This window comes from Gigantopelta aegis, chromosome 14 (assembly GCF_016097555.1).
Source record: "Gigantopelta aegis isolate Gae_Host chromosome 14, Gae_host_genome, whole genome shotgun sequence".
Classification (NCBI taxonomy): Eukaryota; Metazoa; Mollusca; class Gastropoda; order Neomphalida; family Peltospiridae; genus Gigantopelta; species Gigantopelta aegis.
This window is the reverse complement of record NC_054712.1, coordinates 11,484,942-11,511,701: the sequence shown is the minus strand read 5'-3', so window position 1 is coordinate 11,511,701 and position 26,760 is coordinate 11,484,942. Positions and strand designations below refer to the sequence as shown.

Genomic DNA, 26,760 nt, shown 5'->3' with positions numbered 1-26,760 from the left:
GATACAAGTTTCACAACTTTTGCCTTCATTGAGAATTGAAGGGTGAAATGGCAGTGGTAGAGCACAGGTGTTTGATAGAATTGATGCTTCTGTCTCTCTCTCTCTCTCTCTGTCTCTCTCTGTCTCTCTCTCTCTCTGTCTCTCTCTCTCTCTCTGTCTCTCATACTCTGATTATTACCATATCAATTCTTTATGATTATCATTTATTTTGACTTGTCAGTCCTTTATGCTGCTTTAATTGTACAGCTGTCTGCTGCGAGAACCGAGACAAATGCCATAGCTCAGGAGGAATCAAAGGAGGTGAAGAAACGGAAGACTGTTCCACATCTGAAGAACCTCAACGAAGACCCGATGTTATCTGGTGTCATATTCCACTTCCTCGATACCAAGGAGACAGCCGTCGGCAGGAAGGATGCAACCCCACTACCCAGTATATGTCTCAGTGGTCTCAGGTGATTAAACTGTAGTATAAATGTGGTCTCACTACTCAGTGTATGTCTCAGTGGGTGATTAAACTGTAGTATAAATGTGGTCTCACTACCCAGTATATGTCTCAATGGTCTCACTACCCAATATATTTTTTTAGTGGTCTCACTACCCAGTATATGTCTCAGTGGTCTCACTACCCAATATATGTCTCAATGGTCTCACTACCCAGTATATGTCTCAGTGGTCTCACTACCCAGTATATGTCTCAGTGGTCTCACTACCCAGTATATGTCTCAGTGGTCTCACTACCCAGTATATGTCTCAGTGGTCTCACTACCCAGTACATGTCTCAGTGGTCTCACTACTCAACGGTCTCACCACCCAGTATATGTCTCAGTGGTCTCACTACCCAGTATATGTCTCAGTGGTCTCACTACCCAGTATATGTCTCAGTGGTCTCACTACCCAGTACATGTCTCAGTGGTCTCACTACTCAACGGTCTCACCACCCAGTATATGTCTCAGTGGTCTCACTACCCAGTATATGTCTCAGTGGTCTCACTACCCAGTATATGTCTCAGTGGTCTCACTACCCAGTATATATCTCAGTGGTCTCACTACCCAGTATATGTCTCAGTGGTCTCACTACTCAATGGTCTCACCACCCAGTATATGTCTCAGTTGGCCCACTACCCAGTATATGTCTCAGTGGTCTCACCACTCAATGGTCTCACTACCCAGTATATGTCTCAGTGGTCTCACTACCCAGTATATATGTCTCAGTGGTCTCACCACCCAGTATATGTCTCAGTGGTCCTACTACCCAGTATATGTCTCAGTGGTCTCACTACTCAATGGTCTCACTACCCAGTATATGTCTCAGTGGTCTCACCACCCAGTATATGTCTCAGTGGTCCTACTACCCAGTATATGTCTCAGTGATCTCACTACTCAATGGTCTCACTACCCAGTATATGTCTCAGTGGTCCCACTACCCAGTATATGTCTCAGTGGTCCCACTACCCAGTATATGTCTCAGTGGTCTCACTACTCAATGGTCTCACTACCCAGTATATGTCTCAGTGGTCCCACTACCCAGTATATGTCTCAGTGGTCCCACTACCCAGTATATGTCTCAGTGGTCCCACTACCCAGTGTATGTCTCAATGGTCTCACTACTCAATGGTCTCACCACCCAGTATATGTCTCAGTGGTCCCATTACCCAGTATATGTCTCAGTGATCTCACTACTCAATGGTCTCACTACCCAGTATATATGTCTCAGTGGTCCCACTACCCAGTATATGTCTCAGTGGTCCCACTACCCAGTATATGTCTCAGTGGTCTCACTACTCAATGGTCTCACTACCCAGTATATGTCTCAGTGGCCTCACTACCCAGTATATGTCTCAGTGGTCTCACTACTCAATGGTATCACCACTCAGTATATGTCTCAGTGGTCTCAGGTGATTAAACTGTAGTATAAATGTGGTCTCACTACCCAGTATATGTCTCAGTGGTCTCACTACCCAGCATATGTCTCAGTGGTCTCAGGTGATTAAAACTGTTTCTCAGATATAATGAATTTATTATACATTTTTATTTTACACAGCTCTTTTACACTGTCTTTTAATTTAATTTTGCCCTTTGGGCTATTTCTTGTTCCAGCCAGTGCACCATGACTGGTATATCAAATGCCTTGGTATGTGCTATCCTGTCTGTGGGATGGTGCATATAAAAGATCCCTTGCTGCTAATCAAAAAATGTAGCAGGTTTCCTCTCTAACACGTTAAAAAATTACCAAATATTTGACATCCACTGATTAATAAATCAATGTGCTCTAGTAGTGTCATTAAACAAAACAAACTTTGACTTTAAATTTGATTTTTTATATTGATTTTGATCATCAATTTATATATTTACCTTTGTCTGATGCCCAATAGCCGATGTATTTTTCATGCAGGGCTGTCATTAAACATTCACCAATTCATTATCATTGTTATTTTTATTGCAGTATCCAGAAACAGCACTGCAAGTTATACAACAACAAGGGGGTGATAGAGATCGAGCCGGTTGGGGGATCGTCTGCGAAAACCAAAGTGAACGGGATGCCGCTAGTCGCACGCAGGATTCTCACAAACAAAGACAGGGTTTTGTTCGGTGAGACATGATTTCTTTTTCTTCTTCAGTCAAACAGTAGAAAGGTGCCAAAAAGCTGTGCTAGCAAATCCGTCTACTTGCAAATCCGTCTACTAGCAAATCCGTCTACTAGCAAATCCGTATACTAGCAAATCCGTATACTAGCACATGTCTGCTAGATGGTAATGGGCCCTTTTCATTGGTTAATTGATCTTGTGGTTTAGGAGGTAGACGTCATTCCATAATCAAAGGTAGTATGTGACGTCACGTAATATGGAACACTGCATGCATTTCTTATAGTGAGTGGTGGGACATACCCAGTGGTAAAGTGCTCGCTTGATGCACAGTCGGTCTGGGATCGATCCCCGTCGGTGGGCCCATTGGGCTATTTCTCATCACAGCCAGTGTACCATAACTGGTATATCAAAGGCCGTGGTATGTGCTATCATGTCTGTGGGATGGTGCATATAAAAGATCCCTAGCTACTAATGGAAAAATGTAGCGGGTTTCTTCTCTGTGACTGTCAAAATGACCATATGTTTGACATCCAGTAGCTGATGATTAATAAATCAATGTGCTCTAGTGGTGTTGTTAAACAAAACAAACAAGCTTCTTCCTTGTAGTGACGTAATATATATGGACATCATGGTACAAACATTTAATACAGTGAATTTTATAATAATTATTGTAAAATTATAAGTATATTTAAACTAGAAAATATTTCTGGCACTTGTCACTAAAAAATCAATCCTTGGAGCTCGCTAAAGACAATGCAACCAAACTTGACCCATTACATGAAATAATGTATTGATCGTATATGTATATATTAACACCTCAAAGAACAGTGTCAAAAAGCAACTGTACTGGCTTAATTTTTATGGTTTGCAGGATAAAGATAATAACTAGTTAATGGCATAGGATATTAGCTTTATCCTGTTCAGGCCGAATGAGAAATTCCGCTCACCAAGCCTTGCAGAATGACCAGTTATAACCTTCACAGGATAAAGGCGATATCCTATTTCATTAACTAGTTATTCTTCATGTAAATGTAAAATAATTGCTGGTCCGATAGGACGACAGGCAAAAATGTCTCCTGGGCTATTTTGATGTTGACTGGCAAAAACTGTCGGGATAGCAATATTTCAACCCGTATATGTGTTTGTGTATATAACTCACTAACAGATTTTCAACCCCTGTGTCATGTATATGTGTTTGTGTATATAACTCTCTAACAGCTTTTCAACCCGTGTCATGTATATGTGTTTGTGTATATAACTCACTAACAGCTTTTCAACCCCTGTGTCATGTATATGTGTTTGTGTATATGACTCACTAACAGCTTTTCAACCCCTGTGTCATGTATATGTGTTTGTGTATATGACTCACTAACAGCTTTTCAACCCCTGTGTCATGTATATGTGTTTGTGTATATGACTCACTAACAGATTTTCAACCCCCGTGTCAGGTATATGTGTTTGTGTATATGACTCACTAACAGATTTTCAACCCCCGTGTCACGTATATGTGTTTGTGTATATGACTCACTAACAGATTTTCAACCCCCGTGTCATGTATATGTGTTTGTGTATATGACCCACTAACAGATTTTCAACCCCCGTGTCACGTATATGTGTTTGTGTATATGACTCACTAACAGATTTTCAACCCCCGTGTCACGTATATGTGTTTGTGTATATGACTCACTAACAGATTTTCAACCCCCGTGTCACGTATATGTGTTTGTGTATATGACCCACTAACAGATTTTCAACCCCCGTGTCACGTATATGTGTTTGTGTATATGACTCACTAACAGCTTTTCAACCCCCGTGTCACGTATATGTGTTTGTGTATATGACTCACTAACAGATTTTCAACCCCCGTGTCACGTATATGTGTTTGTGTATATGACTCACTAACAGATTTTCAACCCCCGTGTCACGTATATGTGTTTGTGTATATGACTCACTAACAGATTTTCAACCCCCGTGTCATGTATATGTGTTTGTGTATATGACTCACTAACAGATTTTCAACCCCTGTGTCATATATATGTGTTTGTGTATATGACTCACTAACAGATTTTCGTAGGATGTAGCCCAGTGGTAAAGTGCTCACCTGATGCTCAATCGGTCCAGGATCAGATTCCATCGGTGGACACATTGGGCTGTTTCTTGTTCTAGCCAGTACACCGCGACTGGTATATCAAAGGCTATGGTATGTGCTTTCCTGTCTGTGGAATGGTGCATATAAAAGACCCTTTGCTACTAATACAACAATGTAGCAGGTTTCATCTAAAAGATCCCTTGCTGCTAATGGAAAAATGTAGTGGGTTTCCTCTGATCACTATGAGTCAGAATTACCAAATGTTTGACATCCAGTAGCTGATGATTGATCAATCAATGTGCTCTAATGATGTCATTAAATAAAACCACCTTAACTTTAACTTTAACACATTTTGCATGAATACAGGGCTTCTAGATTTTTTATAAAATCCACTAGCCACGGGATCAGTGATTTAAAAAATTTACTACCCACAACTAAAAGTTCATTAGCTCTACTTTAAGTAAATACAATTTTACTAATAGGAATAATAGGTTATGTCACCTAAAGATGAACATAGAGCTTAAAATCCTTTAGATATTTGAGGGGGGGGGGGGGAGAGACGGTGGTGCAGGATATTCATATTTACAAAATGGGCTTAAATACATTTGACAACTTGGTGGGTTTTTTCACTAGCCATCGGGCATGGCAATAGTAGTTATTTACTAGCCCAACATTGAATATCACTAGCCATGGGAGTGGGACTACCATAATCTAGAAGCCCTGTCGGGCATGGCAATAGTAGTTATTTACTAGCCCAACATTGAATATCACTAGCCATGTGAGTGGGGCTACCATAATCTAGAAGCCCTGTCGGGCATGGCAATAGTAGTTATTTACTAGCCCAACATTAAATATCACTAGCCATGGGAGTGGGACTACCATAATCTAGAAGCTTTGAATGAATAGGACTTAGGAAGAATCTTGTGTTACATGTCTTACTTTGTGTTGCAGGCTCGAATCACCTGTATGTGTACATCAACCCCACGAAGGACGATGCCCCTAAGGACCTGCCCAAGGAGATCACGTGGGAGTTTGCTCAGAAGGAAATAGCCCAGGCCAAAGGTTTCGCTACTGGGTCCTCTGAGATGTCAAAAGGTCAGCCAGATCAAAGACGTGTTTTATAAGTTTTTTGGCACCATGGCACCATGGCACTATTCTCCATGTTGTTACTTTTTATTATATAACATTTAGTGAATATCTTAAAATATCAGTGAAATATAAGTGTTGACAGTCACTCAGTGATGATGACACATTTTAGAGTGAAAATTTCACTATTTCACTCTAAAATATGTTATTGTCACTGTAGAAAGTGTTATCTTCACTGTAAGAAAGCCGAGACTATTTTGCTATTGGCATTTAAAAAATAAAGGTAAATTGCCAAAAGGTATATAATGAATAGAAATGTTCATGTTTTTGTTGTTGTCAAATATGATTTATATCTCATCTTGTGAAGTTTGAAATCATATCACGACTCATGAGACATGATTGCAAACTTTACAAGATGAGTTATAAATCATATTTGACAAAAAACATGAAATATCCTCTATGTATCGTAGCTTTGGAAATGGATTATTATAATGATTAAAAACATTTATCCTCGAATAACTGTGAACCGGCTTATTAACGGAAAATGGTTTTTGCACATGTGGATTGTGATGTACGATTGATTTGATGAAATAATGTTTTACCTTGTTCACTTTATTGTCAAAATCAACCAACAAATGTTAATATCCATGCCATTTTTGTAGTCTAATGTTGACATTCTTCAGTTACTCCCGTAAACTGGGCTATTGTTTTTCAAGAGTGACACGTGTCACATGACATCACCAAAACTCTTATTCACGAATCTGCGAAGTAGATGAGACTTTGAATGACAGCGCTGTGAAACTTTTATTTATTTAGGTTTGTTTAATATTGAACACCATTTAATATAGTGTGTACCTTGCAAAATGGCGGTCGTGTATACATTTCCCTATGTATAAAAATATTTTGAATGTCTACTGGTCTCTTCCTCATTTGTGCACTTTGTTTTGGGGAAGATTTTCTTAATTCAATCAACGTATGTTGATGTCAGGGTTCAATTATATGCAGATTCCTTAAAAACAAGTCAAACATAAATAGACCGGTTTATGGAGTAGCGCGATTCACGTTTTTTTTCACAATAAATACTGAACAGTGGTGGATCCAGAAAACTCATTTAGAGGTCGCCCCAATGGCATCTGTTCCAAGGCCACAAACATTCCGTAAGGGATTCCTTGCATTCTCCAGCCTAAAAAAAAAAAAAAAAAAAAAAAAATTAAAATGTTGCAAAATTTGATGATGAAAAGTAGGTCGACTTATTGATTTGAATTTACTTTCTAATATTTTATTACTAAATGATGCCAACTGTACATGTAATATGCTGCCACTTGTATATTCATGAGGTGGTGGAGAATTATAAATTTTGGTAATCAACCTTTGTTGAATATTTTTTTGGCATCATAGTTATTAAGCAATTGAAGAGTTTAGGCGCAAAATGCGACATATCCATTTTTTTTCATTTCAGTAAAAGTGATTTTTTTAATTGGCATATATCGCATTTTGATATAAAAAAAAAACGGGATTTACCCAATACAATTTCATAAGGATCATTAATGTTTTGCGGCAAATCAGCAGGCCTATGATTAGCCCTTACTGACATACAATAATAGCTTTAACTAAAAAAAGAAAGAAATGGTTTATATCGCATTTGGCGCCTGAACTCTTCAATTGTATTACAAAACAAATTACAGTCACACAGCCTCATGATTTTGTTCCATTTTTAACACAATATATTCTGACATAGAAATTGTATTGAAATACATGTACAAGTAAAAGCAAATGGTGGTGTGTAACCTTTTTATCTGATTTCAGCTTATTTTGCTAATCTTTTCACAAAGTTGATTTAATGTGATTGAAAATGCTTAAAGCAATAGACCCTAGTTTTTGGCAGTGCAAAATATTTTTATCAACTGCACTTTTTTTTAATTAGCCTGTACATTACTTATACCATCTGTTGCTTAAATGATCAGTTTTGACAAATCCCACCTGACCCATCCTGGTGTTTGTAGTAACTAAGCTCATAATACATTTTATGCAAAACAGAAAATGTACACAATTAGGGTCAATGGCTCTCAGAATAACCTTTATTTAAATGTGCAGAGCTCAGAAAATTAAAAATTTTAATAACCCATTATGGGTTGTGAAAAAAATAAATTCTGATAACACAATTCCATTTTGAGTAACCCAATATGTCCATGTAAATGAAACCGCAAATTTGATGTGTGAATGAAATACAGATTATGCAATATAGGATTTGTATGGGAAATGTGTGAATGACACAGTCATTGTCGCAATTCTCAAAAGTCTGATGGGGCATGGAGTTTTTAGCCTTGGTGTAGGTCCAAAACAAAATACAGTAAAATATCTCAAGACTGTAAACTGGAATTCTCTCAAAACAGGACGTTTTTACTGTCCTTTTTTAAAATCCAGTACTGAACATAACCTCTTTAAACCAGATCCCTCTAAAAACCAGACAGTTGTCTTGGTTCCAAGGGTGTCTGGATTAGTCAGTTTTTACTGCAATATGTTTTTTTATATGAGTTTTAAAATAATACAGTATATAGTTAGTTATATGCCAATTCAAAGGTTTCGTTTTGCCACAAATGGACTATAACAAAGTTATCTTTTACTTACAGAACAGCAAATAGCTCAGGAACAGATTTTGGAAATCTTGCCAATGGTGTCAGAAGTGAATGCAGTTTCTGAAGAATTAAATAAATACAAATCATTTGAGGTGGTATTAATATCTGCTGCTGCACAGGAGGGCCTTGCTCCGACCAAGACTACGAGGTTAGTTGTCCACCAAGTAGTATTGTTTATACCTTGTCCGCCAAGTAGTATTGTTTATAACTTTGCACGCCAAGTAGTATTGTTTATAATTGTCCGCCAAGTAGTATTGTTTATAATTGTCCCCCAAATAGTATTGTTTATACCTTGTCTGCCAAGTAGTATTGTTTATAACTTTGTACATCAAGTAGTATTGTTTATAACTTTGTCCGCCAGGTAGTAGTGTTTATAACTTTGTAAGTCAAGTAGTATTGTTTATAACTTTGTCCGCCAAGTAGTATTGTTTGCAAGTACAGTTACATGTTTGTAGAACATTTATGATCTGCACTTGTGCATAGAAAGCAATTAGTTGACATATTTTGATGAAAATTGTTGTATGATATTTAATAGAAAAGTCATTTTAAGGTTTTTATTTTAAATATAAAAGATATTTAAAAAAAATAAAATAAAAAAATAATGAATTAAAAAAGACAGTTGTTAACCAGTATTATTTGTGAACAGTAGCCAGCTCAATAAAGTAATAATTTGTTTTCTACTTCACCTGACCTCAAACTAGTGCATATTCCCTTAAGGATAGTAGTCTGATCCTTACATCCCAACGGCCAATGGGATGGCCTCAACATCTTCCAGTTGTCCTCCTTCCTGTTCCAGTCATACTGTCAGTAAAAGCTTATCTTCATTGAGTCCCTCAGGTACAAAATTAGACAAGCAAGACATACTTATTCTACAATTAACCACTATTTGTACTGACAGATTATGATGATCAGTTAAAACAAAATGATAAACTGCTGTTAGAAGTTTATCACTTGCCATGCGACCTAAACCTGGCTCACCAGCACCTCACAACTGGTACACTAAATGTCATGGTATGTGCTGTCTTGTCTGTGAGAAAGTGCATATAAAAGATCTCTTGTTGCTAATAGAAAAATATAGAAGATTTCCTTTGGCTATTATGTTTAAAAATGGCCAAATGTTTGACCACCACTGGATGATGATAAATTAATCTTTAAGCCCGACTTGACGGTTTACTTTGGGATAGATTTTTATCTGTGTATTTTTCTATATCACTAATTTAAATATTTAATAAAGAAGTCAAGTTTTGTGTCATGATGAACATAAAAAAACAGACATATACTCTTCAAAAGAAGAAACGCAAAACCACATTGTCGTAACATTTGGAGAATTGATTTCATTATTGAATGGTGAGTCCGATAATTACCAAATGTTGCAGGATTGTTCACAATTCACTCTAGTCCATTGTGAGTAAGTGATAGGACACACCACCAAGGTCAAGGTCATCTGGAGTCAATACCGGGTGTGGCCTCCGCGTGTGTTGACAACTGCCTGGCACCGCCTGCCCATTGAAGCAACCAGAGTACGGATGACGTCCCGGGGGATGGTGGCCCACTCGGCCTGCAAGGCTGCTGCCAGCTCGGGCAGGGTCTGGGGCTGTGGTTGTCGCTGTCGGAGGCGTCGGTCCAACTCGTCCCATAGATGCTCAATTGGGTTCAAATCCGGTGATATCGATGGCCAAGGAAGGACATTAATGTTGTTGTTCTGTAGGAAAGCCGTTGTGAGACGTGCTGTGTGAGGCCTGGCGTTGTCATGTTGGAACACTGCGTTGGCGTTGGCCATAACCGGAACGATGTGTGGCCGGAGGATCTGGTCAATGTAGCCCTGTGCATTCAGGTTGCCCTGCACGTGGACCAGGTCAGTTCTGCCAGTGTGTGAGATGGTTGCCCACACCATGACACTACCCCCGCCGAATCTGTCCACTTCCTGCACGCAGTTTGCCGCATAACGTTCACCACGACGCCTATACACGCGACATCTTCCATCATGACGTCAGAGCAGAAATCGGGACTCGTCACTGAACCACACCTGTCTCTATTGCAGTTGAGGCCATTGTCGATGAATCTGGCACCACTGCAGTCGGAGTCGACGGTGTTGTGGTGTTAAGATGACACCTCGAACTGGACGTCTGGCACGAATTCCTACCTCACGTAGGCGGTTCCGTACGGTCTGGTCGGATATCCTGCGCAAACCTGGTATTGCTGCGGCTGTGGAGGTGGCAGTAGTCAATCGTTCCCGATGGTGGCGTACCCGGATGTAGCGGTCCTGCCCGGGGGTAGTGACCCGTGGTCGACCGGATCTAGGGAGGTCACGTGTTGATCCATGTTACTGGTAACGGTCCCACAGTCTGGAGATGGTGCTTGGGGACACATGATTCGCCTGCGTCTAGTCGGCCGATGGCATTGTTTCTCTGCGGTTCACTGAGACGTGGCATGTCCTGGATTGTCAACTGTCGGCCAGATACAGAGGCCAGGCAAGCGAACACCCTGCACTTTTATACTGTCGGTGTTCATGTTGCACGTGCAGACAACGCACGTGCAGTGGTGACATGGTTTGCACGTGGCTGCGTTTTTGCGAATATTCAAATTTTGGAACTTTATTGTACAGTAGCTGCGTTTTATCGAATGTAACCGTGGGAATGTGTTTGGGACATGCAATGACCTTATATTCACAAAGCATGAACCGGTAGGAAACATAAAATCGGAGTTATAACCCATTTGTACCCTTTTGCGTTTCTTTTTTTGAAGAGTATATTTATTCATGTATTAAAGAGTTTAAAAACTAGTTTCGATAAAAGATATTTTTAATGTGCTACAAACAATGACATCATTGATTTTGTTTGATGTCATACTGCAAAAGGCTTGCTTGCTTAGCTTGGTGTATAAAATGTGTTTGAAAAGTGAAGAATAAATATGATTTCTCCATTCTTTTTTGTTAATGATGTAGGTTCTAGGCTTTTTCTACACAGGACAAATTGGGAATTGTGTTTGGCAAGCCTCATGGAATTCCCCATTCTAACCTTCATAAGATAACCTACATCATTAATCTGTTTTTCCACCACAACTGGTCAAAGGTCATGGTATGTGCTTTCCTGTTTGTGGGAAAGTGCATATAAAAGATCCCTTGCTGCTGATGGAAAAATGTAGTGGGTTTCCTCTGATCACTATGAGTCAGAATTACCAAATGTTTGACATCCAATAGCCGATGATTGATTTATCAATGTGCTCTAGTGGTGTCATTAAACAAAACAAACTTTAACTTTAATCTCTTGTTCTGTATTTACAGTATTGAATAATAGAAAACATAGACAAGTATAAGACATAAAACATACAAAAATTACAAAACAGATGTGTTCGTCTGTATTTAAAAACCTTTATGTTTGGCAATAACTTAATAACTAACTGATTCATTAAGATTTCTCAGTACAGAGTAACTGGAAGTACTTTTAAAAAAAAAAATTTTTTGGAACAAGTAGGTTTCTATAGCCTATAGTTTTCATAGTGGCTATACATTTTATTAGTTTTGCAAAATTAAAACAAACAAACATTGGAACTATAAAAGGGAGCAAAGACTCGAGGATGGGTGGGTAGTGTTTGTTAAAGATATTTTAAAGTCGCAGACACTAGTTTCAATGCATAAAGATGGATACTAAATTTGGTTAATCTACAAACCTGTAACACATTTGGATCAAGTTACAATACAGTGAAATTAGTGTCTCTGATGTTAAAACAGGGAATAATCCTTTAAAATAAACTAGAGCTTGTCTCTATTATCATTACTTGTGTTTTTAAAAATTATGAAAAATACATGTCATGGTATTAAAAACACCAGGATGACCAGAAACATTTCAGATGTACTGAAATGGATAATCTAAACACTAAAATCTGAGTAATGTCTGATTTCAGTTATCAGAAACAGCTCTAACAGTGAAAAATATACTGTAGTGTTTAAAAACTAGTGTACGTCACTTTAATCTTCTCGTGATATTGTACATGTACTTTTTTTTGTCAGAATAGTGTGCCAGGCTTGTATTTAAATATGTGAGCACTACTTTGTTGTCTTAAAAGTGACACTGTATTGTATTTTGTACATGCACTATTGTTTGATGTTTTTGTTACTAGTTTCTTTGGGAGAAAGAAAAAAAATGAGGAATCCAGGTAAAGACAAAAACAACTTCGATTGCTGTGCTCTAGTCGTTTTAGTTGCTACACTCTAAACCTTTTTTTTTTTTAAATTTCTTAAAAAGTGTTGGCACTTTTGTTTTATTTTAAAACAGGTTTTTTTTAATTAATTTTTGAGTGACAATGTTTTAGCTTTTAGTACATTTGTATAAACAGTTTTAATATTTTTCATTTTTGAGTGACAATATTTTAGTTTTTAGTGTAAACATTTTTAATATTTTTTATTTTTGAGTGTCAATTTTTAGTGTAAATAGTGGTTTGAAATGTTTTTCAATTTTGATTGACAATATTATGATTTTTATGTGTAAATGTTGGCTTAAAAACACAAGACAGATTGGCCCTTTAATGTATGCATTAATCTCGAGTACAGCGGTACTTCGCCTTACCGTATATGGCTTGTTTAGCACACGTGTTGTCAGGGACTCATCTGATTGGCTTATCATACTTGGCACAAACAATCAAACGCGCTTCTTGCTAGCATTACAGATAGGACAGCGGTCCCAGCTTTGTGTTTACAAATTTCTGCTTGTTACTTTAAAAAATCGGTAAATTAATGTGTTGATAAAATGTCGGACGATGAATCAATCGCAGATGAACCGGTTCACCTAAATAATATAGCCTCACCTTAAAATGTTCTATTTTTTATTGGCAATATCCTGTTTTCAGTCTAAATAGTATTTCTAAGTTGATCATTGACATGCATACAACACATAATTGAGTCACCAGAATGATATTTTCTATCCAGCTAAAAGCCCACAGCAATACTCACTCATAGTGAAGAATGTCATCAGCTCGTGGATTATTTTCACGATTAGTTAATTTAACCTATAAACTCTTTATTTGATTATTCTGTTGTAAATCTGTATCTACTAGTTGGAAATCCATTCTGTATGTATGTTGGATTAAAAAAAACCCCAAAAAAAACCCAACCAATTACATGTGTACATTACAAAATAATTTCAAACTCCAGAATTCATACTGACATCGAATAGCCGATGATTAATAAATCAGTGTGCTCTAGTGGTGTCATTAAACAAAAACGAACTCCAGACAACATTCTTCTCTATATAGATGAGTATTGCTGTTTTACTTGTATGTTCATCATCAGTTAAAAACTGAGAGAAAAAAAATGTTTTAAATATTGTCATCATATAAAATTAATGTACTATATAAAACATTATAAATTAAGTGACCATTCACAACTGTCTAATGTTCTTGTGTACACAAGATGTGTGTGTGTTAAAGCCAACTTACACTTTAATAAAAAATACATGTATGTTGAAAGAATATTCCTTACTTACATGTAAATCAGCCATTATGATGCATGCTTTGAGTTGGGAGAGGGGAGTACTAAAAAAGAGTACTGTATATACTTGCGAACGTGTTGGTAATAGTAACCAGCCTATAAAATAAATATTTCCTGTAAAACTTCTTTTAAATAAACAAACATTGATATAAACTCTCTTTTTTTTTCTCTTTTTTTTTTATTGTCACAAATGTTTGAACAGCAGAATCTTGTAATTATTCTGCTTGCACATTTTTATGCAATTTATTTTCTTCTAATTTAATATTTGAATATTTTATATATTATTTGGACAAAAGCATCCATTCTTCATTGATTTAAATTATAGCATGTTAAATTCTTGTTTTCTAGGATGAAACAGAAATAATTCAATGTGATGTTTTATATACTACTTGAGTAAAAATTAAAAATATATTTTGACATTATAGTGGATGAAGTACAAACACAATTAAATATATATGTAATTAAATATGTTTGGTAATTAATACAAGGTGCAACACAAAGTGTACCAAATTAAAAAACTATATCATTAATCATATTTTATAGTTATAATTAAATATATATTCTAACATTATAGCTGCTGAAGTAAAAATGCATCTTTTAAAATCGTGTTTGCACTCAATACCCAAAATAACTTGCTTCTGTGGTAATTTTTACCATTAATTTAAGTAAAATATATATATTTTCACATTGCAGCCAGTTGTGTTGTCAGTAGGTATATATGTATATACTGAAGATGATGATTTCTTGCAGTGTCTGTATAATAACAGTAATATGTCACACCTACATGTAGCTGGTATGACTTAGCTTGTTAGTTCAACTTAAATAATAATCTAGATAAATATGCTGTTAATAACTACCAGTATTTACAGAGTGTTCTCTTTGTAAGAGGCTGTTTAATACAAGTAGGCAGCTATGTCTACCAAGGGCTATGAGAAGTATACAACTGTAAGCTTGAAATGTTCAGCGGAGAAGGCTGCAGAACGAAACAATTGCCATTTTCCACTTACTAATGAATACACTGTATTTAGAGTAATGCTTATTTTCATTCCAACAGTTTCATAGTCTCTGAACTGAAGTATTTAAGTATATCGAAGGCTGTGGTATGTGCTGTCCCATGTATGGTAAAGTGCATATAAAATATCATTTGCTGCTAATGGAAAAAGGCAGCGGATTTCCTTTGAAGACTGTGTTGGAATTATCAAATGTTTTATATCCAATAGCTGATGATTAATAAATCATTGTGCTCTAGTGGTATTGTTAAACAAAGAAAAAAAAGCCTGAACCCACTGAACAAATACCAGTAAACTGGAATATCACAAATCAGGGTACATTTGCTGCCCTGACTTGGAAAATAAATAATATTAAACATTTGATTGTTTCTAATCTAAAAGAATACCCTACATAGAGATAACAGAGTCTTTATCTCACTTTTAAAATATCAAGCGTCATAGTTGCTAATTTTAACATTCAGTATTTACTGATTAAACAACATGCTGGGGTGTGACAAACATTCCTTTCCTTTCTTTTCCTACACTAGATCACAAGTCACAATTGATAGATGGTTTCTAGTAGAGCTGCAACGAATACACCAAGTGGCGAATACGATACATATCATGAATATGGGGTTTCGAATACAAATAAATATTCACGAATACAAATATTTACAGTGAATCTACCAATACTGTACTACTGACTTTCTGAATTAAGCAACCCACCAGTGAACATAACTCAAAAATAGCATTTAAATAGTAGGATGTGTTTAACTTTAAACTTTCGAATGTTAGATGTTGAAAAAAAAAAAATTAAATGTCAGTTATGAAAACAAAATTATAATAAAAAAGAAAATTAACAAGATGAAAAAACAAAACAGACTGCTTAAAATACTTCTGTTTGTACATACAGCTTGTGTATCTTTCTAAATTTATATAATGAATAATAATAATAATAATAATAATAATAATAAGGCGTAAACATTTTTTTTGCGTGTTTCCGATTTCCCGACCGACCCTAATTTTACGCTGCAACCCTAAAAAATTTCGACTACCAAGTATACACAAAAAAAACCCAAAACAACCCAACATCTACCGCTATTTTTGCAGACAGGTTATATGCAGTATGTCAAGAACACAGTTTAAAAAAAAACAAAAAACAAACAAATTCCTACCCTACCTACCCTATTTCTTCCGGAGATGAAACCTGAAACACACATATTATTTTTTTTTGCTTAATAAAGATATTAAAAAACCCCACAAATATATTTGGTTCTTTGGGTACCTAATAATGAATATGTATTCTGGATAGCCTGTATTCGGTGCACTGAATACATGAGTGAATCATTGCAGCTCTAGTTTGTAGTTAAACAGTGTTCTGGGTTGTCATGAATATGCCTTTCTTTAGTTTACTTTAGTTTTCTACAAGACTAGACCAGGTGACACAATTACCATGTTAGACACCTAATAGAGTCTTAGTAAACAATGGGCTGGGGTGTCGTAACCATTCCTTTCTAGTAACTACTGATTAAACAATAGTTGTAGTTTAAAGACATATATAATTTCTTTCCTTTTATTTTACAAGCAAGTTGGCACAAACTTCGTAACAATAAGATTTTGTAAGAAGAACTAGAATTTGCATATTTGGACATTATACGACTGTATTACACGACATTTTATATGATTGCTTATAGCCTAACTCAGTAACTATGTTTTATTTCACATTGTGAATTGAAGCCCATATATTCAGTGTGCTTATTGTTAACCTCAGTGAATACTGTACATAATATATGTATTTTTTTGTGTTATTTATATAACTGACTTTGCTAATGTTGTGTTTTTATATATTTGGAAATTTTTTGTCTTTACAGTAACATCATATATGGCTCACTAAAACTGAATAATGTGCAATATGGCTTACAGGGGGTTTACCACTAAAGTAGTTCCCATAGACAACAATAATAACGTGTGGTTGAAGCTGATGTTGGTTTTGTACCAGTATGCAACATTTGAATTAACATAAACGCCATGGGCAAAAATACTACAACCCCTCATCCTTAAAGTAAATCAGAACAAAACCCTGGAGGTTAAGCTGCTAGTTTCATCTTATTTTCACTACCCTGCTCCTAAACAAAATTAATGATGACATGCTAGTTTCATCTTATTTTCACTACCCTGCTCCTAAACAAAATTAATGATGACATGCTAGTTTTAGTAGGATCCTGACATAATTCTTTCAAGCACAATATTATAGTAGTTGGTTCATTGATACATGTACTAGATGACATTAAATCACAGGAATTTACTGGCCAGATGAAGTCCTGTTACAACTCACCAATGGCAGGCCTAGCTTTATTTTATGCAACATCAAAAGTCAGATACACTTTGACCCAGGGAGATACTATATGGAATATTGGTGTAATCCATAAAATATTGTTTTTACAATTAAGGCAAAATTTATGTAGTTTTGTTTTAGAATGTTTTAGCTATAAATGTTGAGATAATTTTTACTGATAGTGATCTGGTATATTTGATTAACAATTTATCTTAGCAAAGGTTACAGGTTTAAAACTAAATTTACCTGTAGACTGAGGTCTGTTGTGTGTGTGTGTGTGTGTGTGTGTGTGTGTGTGTGTGTGTGTGTGTACGCATGCATGTGTGCGCACATACATATGTGGGGTTTTGTGTGTGTGTAAAGGGGCTAGGATGTGTGTCTCTGTGGACTGGGGAAGGGTCTGTGTGTGTGTGTGTGTGTTGGTGTGTGTGAGAAAGAGGGAGTGAGAGTGAATGAATAAACGAATGAATGAATGAATGAATGAATGTTTAGCGACACCCCAGCACGAAAAATACATCGGCTATTGGGTGTCAAACTATGGTAATGCAAACAAACAAGGTGATGATCAACATCAACATAAAAATTCAAGATATAAATAAAAACAGTGTAAAGAACTGTGCAAAAATACAAATACAAATATCACAGATAGATACTGACTTTTACTCTAAACTTCAATTTGTGCTGTATTGGCCATTCTCAAAGAGAATGTTACACCCCTGCACCATGGTGAGGTTACAGCACGCGCAGGGCAGGGAGTGAGAGAGACAAAGTGTATATATGTATGTATGTATGTATGTATGTATGTATGTATGCATGTGTTTGTTTTAACTAGGGTTACTTTTTTTCTATTAGAGTACACAGAAAAAGATTAAAATTCAGCAAAATTATATTATTTTATAAAGTATTTTTTTTATTAACTGTTACCATCAGAAAAGAAGAGGAAATGTCTGTGAGGTATAAAAATCATAGACAGCATGTGCAGTTACTGTAGTAGTTTTAAATTCAGTATCTGTTGTAATAAGGCTTAATGTGATTAAATAAATTGCATCAATATTTGTTGTGGCTGATAACATTTATTCCCACCCTACAAACTAACAGCTTAAATTTTTAAAACTCAAATACCTAATTTATTTTTTAAATAAAAATGTAAATTTTATTCTATGTATTTTATTTTATTTTGTTATTATATTTCTAACACTATATTTAACTTGTGTATCCATTTTATTTCATAAGTGAAATTTTAATTTTATTATGTGTTGTAATTATATTTACTTTTAACCCTGTATTTAAAATATTTTTTAATTCACACCTGTTCTGACTCACTGTTAAGGTCATAGGACTGGTTTTTAACAAGCAATATATACAGTGATAGACAAAATTTCATTCACTGCCAAGTACCAATCTGGAAATGGGTCTCTATCGGATAATTGGTTATACCGGTTATTAGCATACATTTGACATGCACCGGGACTATGCAATTAAGTGGATTTGAATGTACTAGCATAGTAATGTCTGAGGGCCATCAGTGGTAAAGAACTCGCCTGATGTGCATTTGGTCTCAGATCAATCAGGGGACTATTGAGCTCTTTCTCTTTCTAGCCAGGGCACCACAACTGGTATAACAAAGGCCATGGTGTGACTGAATTATTCTATTGATTGTTGGTTTACAAAGTTTTTTTTATTATTATTACTACCGTTAACAATACCTCCATCATCACCCAATACCTCCATCATCACCCAGTACCTCCATCATCACCCAGTACCTCCATCATCACCCAGTACCTCCATCATCACCCAGCATCATCATACCTCCATCATCACCCAATACCTCCATCATCACCCAATACCTCCCCTTGTGATAATTTTTTAACGTTCCTTAGAACTTGCATGCTACATGTACATCACTATAGGCTATAAAAATAAAACAATGAAAAATATTTTTAACACAAACATTCTTCGGAATGTAGCAGCACAAAGCAACATTTAATTAATAATATAGTTTTCAAAATGAAACAGTAATATATTGAACAGATGCAGATCTGGAATTTTTTTCTTAAATACATGGATACATGTATTATACTTCTTTTTTTTAAAATTGGGGATGGAGGGGGGACTTAAGAATTAAAGTGAAATAATTTTTCGTGTGATTGTTTATGGCCAAGACATGACATATTTTTATTGTTTCTCGTGCATTGAGTTTTTGCACGCATGCAACATTTATCTTGTTACTCTTTCAGTCATACTGGCCAATATGAGAATCTTTTTCATCTCATTTTAACTTATTTTCGTGCTTATATCCAATTAAGGTTCAAGCACGCTGTCCTTGGCACACACCTCAGCTATCTGGACTGTCTGTCAAGGACAGTGGGTTACTTGTTAGTTGTTAGTGAGAGAGAAGAGGGTGTAGTGGTCTTACACCTACCCATTGAGTCATTAAAACTCGCTCTAGGTGGTAGCCGGTACCGGGTTGCGAACCCTGTACCTACCAGCCTGTAGTCCGATGGCCTAACCATGATGCCACTGAGGACGGTGAATCCTTTTTATTCTTTTGTACTTATCTTCATGCTTATATACATCCAATTAAAGTTCAATCATGCTATCCTGGGCACACACCTCAGCTGTCTGTCCAGGACAGTGGGTTAGTGGTTAGTTATTAGTTGATAGTGAGAGAGAAGTTCTGGCTGGGAGCTGATACCGGGACGCGAACCCAGTATCTACCAGCCTTATTAAGTCTGAAGGCTTAACCAGTATACCATATAGGCTGGTATGAGAATCCAGCCTTCCTTTTCTTTTTTCAATAATAAATATTTTTCTCTACAGACGTGTGCATTGCATGTATATTTATTTAAAGTCTGAACAACATTGTTAACAACTACGATAAATTACTTTCCTACCTTTAATTACTGGTAGGTTTCCCTCACATTTTGTCCAGATAGAAATCAAGAAAAAACCATTACAGTGACACACATTCCACATACTCGGGCGGGATTTAGCTCAGTCGGTTGAGTGCTCGCTTGAGGTGCTTGCGTTGCAGGATCGAACCACATCAGTGGATCCATTCAGCTGATTAGGTTTTTTTTTCATTCTGTCAGTGTACCACAAGTGGATAAAAGATTCCTGTGCAGGTAATGGAAAGTACAAAATGTAGCTTGCTGGTTTCCTGTAGTGGGTTTCCTTTAATGACTACGAGTCATAATTACCATATGTTTGACATCCAATAGCCGATGATGAATTAATCAATGTGCCCTAGTGGTGTCGTTAAACAAAACAAACTTTTTTATTCCAGATACTAGATGATACCCCTCCCCTGTCAGATATATCGACTTTTCTCAGATCTCCTAAGACACAAAGCACGTAATATTGTGACTTTTTTTATGGAATACTCTCCAAGAGGGGTGAAAGGATATAACATAATCTAATAATGTCATGACATGGGTTATTGTATAATGAAATTGTGATGACATCATATTAATTACGTCACATACTTTGGAGGCTTCCACCCGTCTTGAAGAGTATTCCATAAAAAATGTAAAATGGTAACCGGCGACACATTACATGCTTTTTGTCCTAGGAGATCTCAGCAAAGTCAATATTTCTGACATGGTTACAATTTGGTACATGGTATTTATGTCATTGTAATGGTTTTCCATCATTTCTGTCTAGACAAAATTTGAAGAAAATCTATCGGTAATTAAAGGTAAAAGTAATTTATTATAGTTGTTAACAATGTGGTTTGCATATTAGTCATTGTGATTTAATTATTTACGTAAAATATTTCTGTTGTTGCTGCGAACAGTGATGGTCAAAATCGTTTAACAGTATTTAGGTAATTTTTATACACCTCCACCATCCACTTGGCAATATGTACAGAATGAAGTACAGCATGACCCATCCTGTGTAGACCATTGCTACAAATGTCTGCATGTTTTCTTCACTTTTGTCAAAATATTAAATACAAAATTAAATAAACAAAATATACAGTTATTACTAAGTGTAGTCTGTGATCTGTTAAACAGAATATATAACCTACAGCTTTAAATATTGTACATTTTTACTATTTTTACATATTAATCTTCAAGAAGTTTGTAGTATACAACCTAAATATGAAGTTTTATATTTATATTCTTTTTAACTTTGTTGTGTTTCTTAAAGTGAATGCTTTTGAGATCAAGGGTTTTGTTTTAAATTTATATTATAATAAATACAAACATTTTATAACCTGTTCAGTCATTAATGTTGGTAGCTATATGTTGTTTTTAGGTGTATATATATTTATTTTTTATAACACATGTGCAATATATATATTTTAAATATATTTGTAATATATTGATTTGTTGTATTAAAAAAACATTGACTTTTTTTTTTTAAATTGAACTTGTTTATATAGTCTAAAATATTGTTTGAATAAGATTTGTCTCCATTTTATGGCTGAGATAAGAGTTGTCTCCACTTTAAGTTTGACATAAGAGTTATCTCCACCTAAATGTGTAAGATCAGAGTTCTTTCCAATTTAAATGTATAACGAGTGTTGTTTCCAGTTTAATTGTGAGATCACAGTTGTCTCCACTTTAAGTTTGAAATGAGAGTTGTCTCCACTTTAAGTTTGACATAAGAGTTATCTCCACTTTTAAGTGTTAGATTCTTTCCACTTTAAATGTAAATTGTTTTCAGTTTAAGTGTGAGATGAAACTTGTTTCCAGATTACTTTTGTAATTGTGAGATGACAGTTGCCTCTGGTTTAAGTATGAGAAGAGAGTTTTTATAAAGAAAGAGATAGAAAAGACAAATACTTCATGTTTTACTCTTCCTCTGTTGTAGCGGGTAGGAAAACCCCCCAGCTTCAGTGGCCTGTGAGTAGGTTCTGATTGTAGGTGTGGGTTAGCTGCTAAAAACCACCATAGTACTAGTTTTTACTGTTACCAACAGTGCCATAGTTACCATGGCGATATCACCAACATCATTCAACGAAAACAATTGCTTTAATTACTGCTTTGCTTGCTAGTTCCTAAATTCCTTAAACATACTCCTCCTTCAAGACAGTCAGTTAGGTATAGTCTTAATTGATCTAATTTATCATGGAAGCTATATAATTATTTCATATCAGACATTAAATCTAGTTTAATTACCGGTAGGTGTTCACTTCCACAGACTGCGATTATATAGTTCAACATTTAGATTATCACAGCCAGTCTAAATCATTACTTAATATGCAAGACATATTTATTGGTTTTGTTTCAACCTCATTACAACAAATATATGTGTGTGCACTAAATCGAAACGGTATATTTCACTCAGATGCTTTTTAAATTATTAATCTTATTTAGAATGTTTAATTATTGAATTCTGCATATTGTGTTTTTTAATATGTGAGGTTGCATGTTCAGGCAAATATTGATTACACAGTTATGGGATTAATTGATATTATTATACATGTAGCTAATGTATAGAATACAGTATGCAATTACATTTAAGAAGAGGCAAAATGTGCTTTTTAAAAACATTTTATAGTGTCTAAATTTATGATTGTATAATCAGTAACAACTACATAGTTCTGTTAAATTGTCTTGTATAATCAGTAACAACTACATGGTTCTGTTAAATTGTCCATAAAGCATTAATTTAAATATCTTAAAAAAATTTATTAGTGATTTTCATTTAAAGTAAAAAGGTTGAGTAAGTGGGTTTATTGAATGAAATACTGTTAGTACATATATCTGAAGTTTGCATTAACATTAAGCAACATTTGTTTTACATTGCATGTATTTAAGAATACAAATTAATAGTTTATTGCTATTTCCTGATATCTACATGTGTATTTAATACATGCTTCCTTTAAAAAAAATTCTCTTTGTTTTTTTATACACTCTCAACAAATCTAATAAGTTTTAAGCAGTTATTCCATTGCAGTAAAACTGCATTATTTTATTGCAGTGAAATTTCATTGTATATTTTGACCATTATGATGAATTACCCTTTTCACTAGACCAAATCGTAATCAACATCTAGTTAAACTCAGGTTGAAGTTTTCAAGAATTATCTTAATCTCGATTACATTATATATTTTGAAACTTCCATTATCAAAAGATGTGATGAATTTGCCAATTATAATACCACTGAACATTTCGCTAATGTTTTTGTTCCATTAAAAACATTACATGGGATTTCTTACATGCATATTTGTATCATATGTATCATGAGGTACAGTATGTTACGTGTCATATATATATATATATACATACATATATATATATATATATATATATATATATATATATATATATATATATATATATATATATCCTGCATCCACCATTTCTACGGACAGATTATGATGACCGATAAAGCAAAGTCATAAGCGTATAGTAGCTACATGTACATAACAAAATCTCTAGGTCATCGTACTACCATGTAGCTGAAACAAAAGAAATAGTAGCTTTTCCCCATAATTTATATGGCCTGCAGGATAAAGATAATAACTAGTTAATGATGTAGGATATTGGCTTTATTTTGTTCAGGCCGAATGAGAATTTTCCCATTCTTACCTTTATATGATAAGGCCGATATTCTACATCATTAACTAGTTATTCTCTCTGTATAAATATATTAATGAGTTTAAAGCGTGTCTAGGTTATACCTACCTGTCAACACCTGTGCTTCATGCACACCTGTGTCCATCATATTCACCTGTCTTACCTCGGACACATGTTTATTTCAGAGTAATGGTTAAGATGAAGGACCTGCGGAACGGTAATACCTGGCTGTGGGAACGAGGCAAGTTTATGAACAGGAGATACATGATTCAGGTAATGTTCCTGTGTATACTAGCAATAACCACAACCCATTTGGGATGGGAACGTAGTTTACTGGTCTACATGTTTGTGGCATCTGTTTTAAAAATACATGTAAATCTTTTTTAAAAAGTGGTTATATAACTGGCAAATAAAACAGAACCAGAAAGTAATACATTTTGCCAAATGTGTGATGCATTAAGAAACTAACATTTGTCTTCAGAGGATTTGGAGGCCAAGACTTCATCATTATACGGTCAAGACTTTGTGTAATATTTTCATGAAATGTATCAGAAATCCCATGATGGCGAAGATATCTTGCATTAGAACTCTAGCAGACTGTAGCATTAAAACCAAGACTTTGTATTATATTTTCTAGGAATTGTATCAGTAATTTACCATTATATTTCCTAGGGAATGTACAGAAATATCTTGATGACAAAGATATCTTGCATTTGGACCCTAGCAGACTGTAGAATTATGGTCAAGACTTTGAATTATATTTTCTAGGAAATGTATCAGAAATTGTCCATTATATTTTCTAGGAATTATATCAGAAATTTTGCATTATATTTTCTAGGAAATGTACCACATATTTCTCGATGGTGAAGACATCTTGCATTAGGCCTGTAGCACATTGTAGCACTAAGGCAAAGACTTACTCAAATATTTTCTAGGAATTGTATAAGACATTTTTCATTATTTTTTCTAGGAAATGTACCAGAAATATCTCAATGGTGAAAGATATCTTTTCAGTTGGAGTTTAGCAGACTGTAGAACTATGCCCAAGACTTTGACTTATATTTTCTAGGAAATGTATTTTAAAATTCCATTATAATTTTCTAGAAATTATATAAAAAAAATTGTCCATTATATTTTCTAGGAAATGTATCAGAAATTGCCCATTATATTTTCTAGGAAATGTATCAGAAATGTCATGATGGTGAAAGATATCTTGCATTTTAACTAGAATTATGGCCAAGACTTTGAATTATATTTTTCAAGGAATTGTATAAAAATAAATTTCACTATATTTTCTAGGAAATGTATCAGAAATATCTTGACGGGGAAGACGTCCTGTCCATCCAGAAGGAGGCCGACCCGTTCTGGGAGCCCATAGAGGATATGCTGATCGGGACGGCCAACGCGTTCCTGCAGTCTCTGTCGTACGCACTTGACTTCGACGACAAACTGACCATCACCGACTACAAGGCCCAGGAGGAGGGCTTCCTCTACATCAACATCGCACCCTGCACTGCCAGTGGGAAGCCACTTGATGAGGACTACTTTGTCGAGAATGCCAACGAACTGAAGGGAAAGCCTTTCCATTTTAAGGTGAAAATATGCTCCTTTAAGAAAAAATACAACTGTTTTTTTATATGGTGTACTGATTAAGCCATTTCTTCTTAAATCTGGTAGGTAGTGGGTTCATGTCTCGGTTCCGGCTACCACATAAGAGTGAGGTTTAATGGCTTAATGGGGAGTCGTCGTATCTTATTGATATGCTAATGTTTTCAAGGGAATTGTTTTTTAATTTTTTATTGGACTTATGTTAAAAAATTGTGCAGAAAGTGGATATTAAATGTCACACATTTAAAAGTTCTAACATAAACTCTTTTAAAAAAAACCCGGCAACATTTGTTTTCTCGCTTTTGAGATGTAGGTTTTCAGCGATGATGGTGTCAATTTATGCATTAATGTTTTGTGTTTAGGTCCGTTTAGGTCTATAATTCCTAGATCAATGAAACTTGTTTTATAGTTATGGATGTTCATCTCAGTGCACTGAAAAAGTTTATGGTCAACAAGACATTAAATTCTGCAGAATTCTGGTTCTTTTGATTAGCAGCAACTTTCTTTATATACTTAATAATAACAAAGTTTCTGCTGGAAAAACTTAATGTTATCCTTCGATAAACTTGAGAAAATGATGTCATTACATGTATGTGATATTTTTAGTATTTCTTGTTCCAGCCAGTGCACTACGACTGGTACATCAAAGGCTGTGGTATATGGTATCCTGTCTGTGGGATGGTGCATATAAAAGATCCTTTGCTACTAATGGAAAAATGTAGACGGTTTCCTCTCTAAGACAAAATGTCAAAATTACCAAATATTTCACATCCAATAGCTGATGATTAATAGATCAATGTGCTCTAGTGGTGTCGTTAAATAAGTATTATACATCGATAATTTTTTTTTTTTAAATGTCAAACAATAATTCTTATATAACAAACTTTTTATGTTTTTAGATGGACAATCTGCAGTGCTAATATTATACAGTTTGTGACTATTATACCTTGATAAATTTTTGAAACCCCCAAACAATTCCTATGTTAAAAAAACCCTTTTCATTCTTTTCAGATAACGATCCGCAGTGCTGACGTGCACAAGGTGCGCTTCTCGAAGGGTCTGAAGGTGAAGTACCGGGTGTACAAAGAAGACCAGCTGACAGAGACGAAGCTGGTTACGGGGACAATGACCCCGGAGTTCAACCACTCGCGGGTCATCGCATTCTCAAAGGTCACCCAGGAGCACCTCGAGTGGTTTGAGACGGGCTCCATCACGTTCCTCATGTACGCCAAGCAGGAGGACTCGGACGGTGATCCCAAACTGCAGAAACTAACAACACGGGTAGGTCCCCTGTACCTCAAGTAGGTCCTCCGTAACTCGGGTAGGTCCCCTGTATCTTGGGTAGGTCCTCCGTAACTCGGGTAGGTCCCCTGTATCTTGGGTAGGTCATCTGTAACTCGGGTAGGTCCCCTGTATC

The 26,760-nt window shown here is 35.5% G+C and overlaps 1 protein-coding gene across 1 annotated transcript in view; it reads left to right on the top strand.

Annotated features, from left to right (window-relative positions):
* Positions 1-26,760, top strand: part of LOC121388086 (kinesin-like protein KIF28P) — a 102,583-nt gene that overhangs the window by 43,666 nt on the left and 32,157 nt on the right. Inside the window, 8 exon segments of the mRNA XM_041519298.1 lie at positions 247-452; positions 2,444-2,589; positions 5,626-5,769; positions 8,391-8,544; positions 12,516-12,551; positions 23,921-24,008; positions 25,035-25,328; positions 26,355-26,624. Coding sequence (XP_041375232.1) covers positions 247-452; positions 2,444-2,589; positions 5,626-5,769; positions 8,391-8,544; positions 12,516-12,551; positions 23,921-24,008; positions 25,035-25,328; positions 26,355-26,624 — 1,338 coding nt within the window.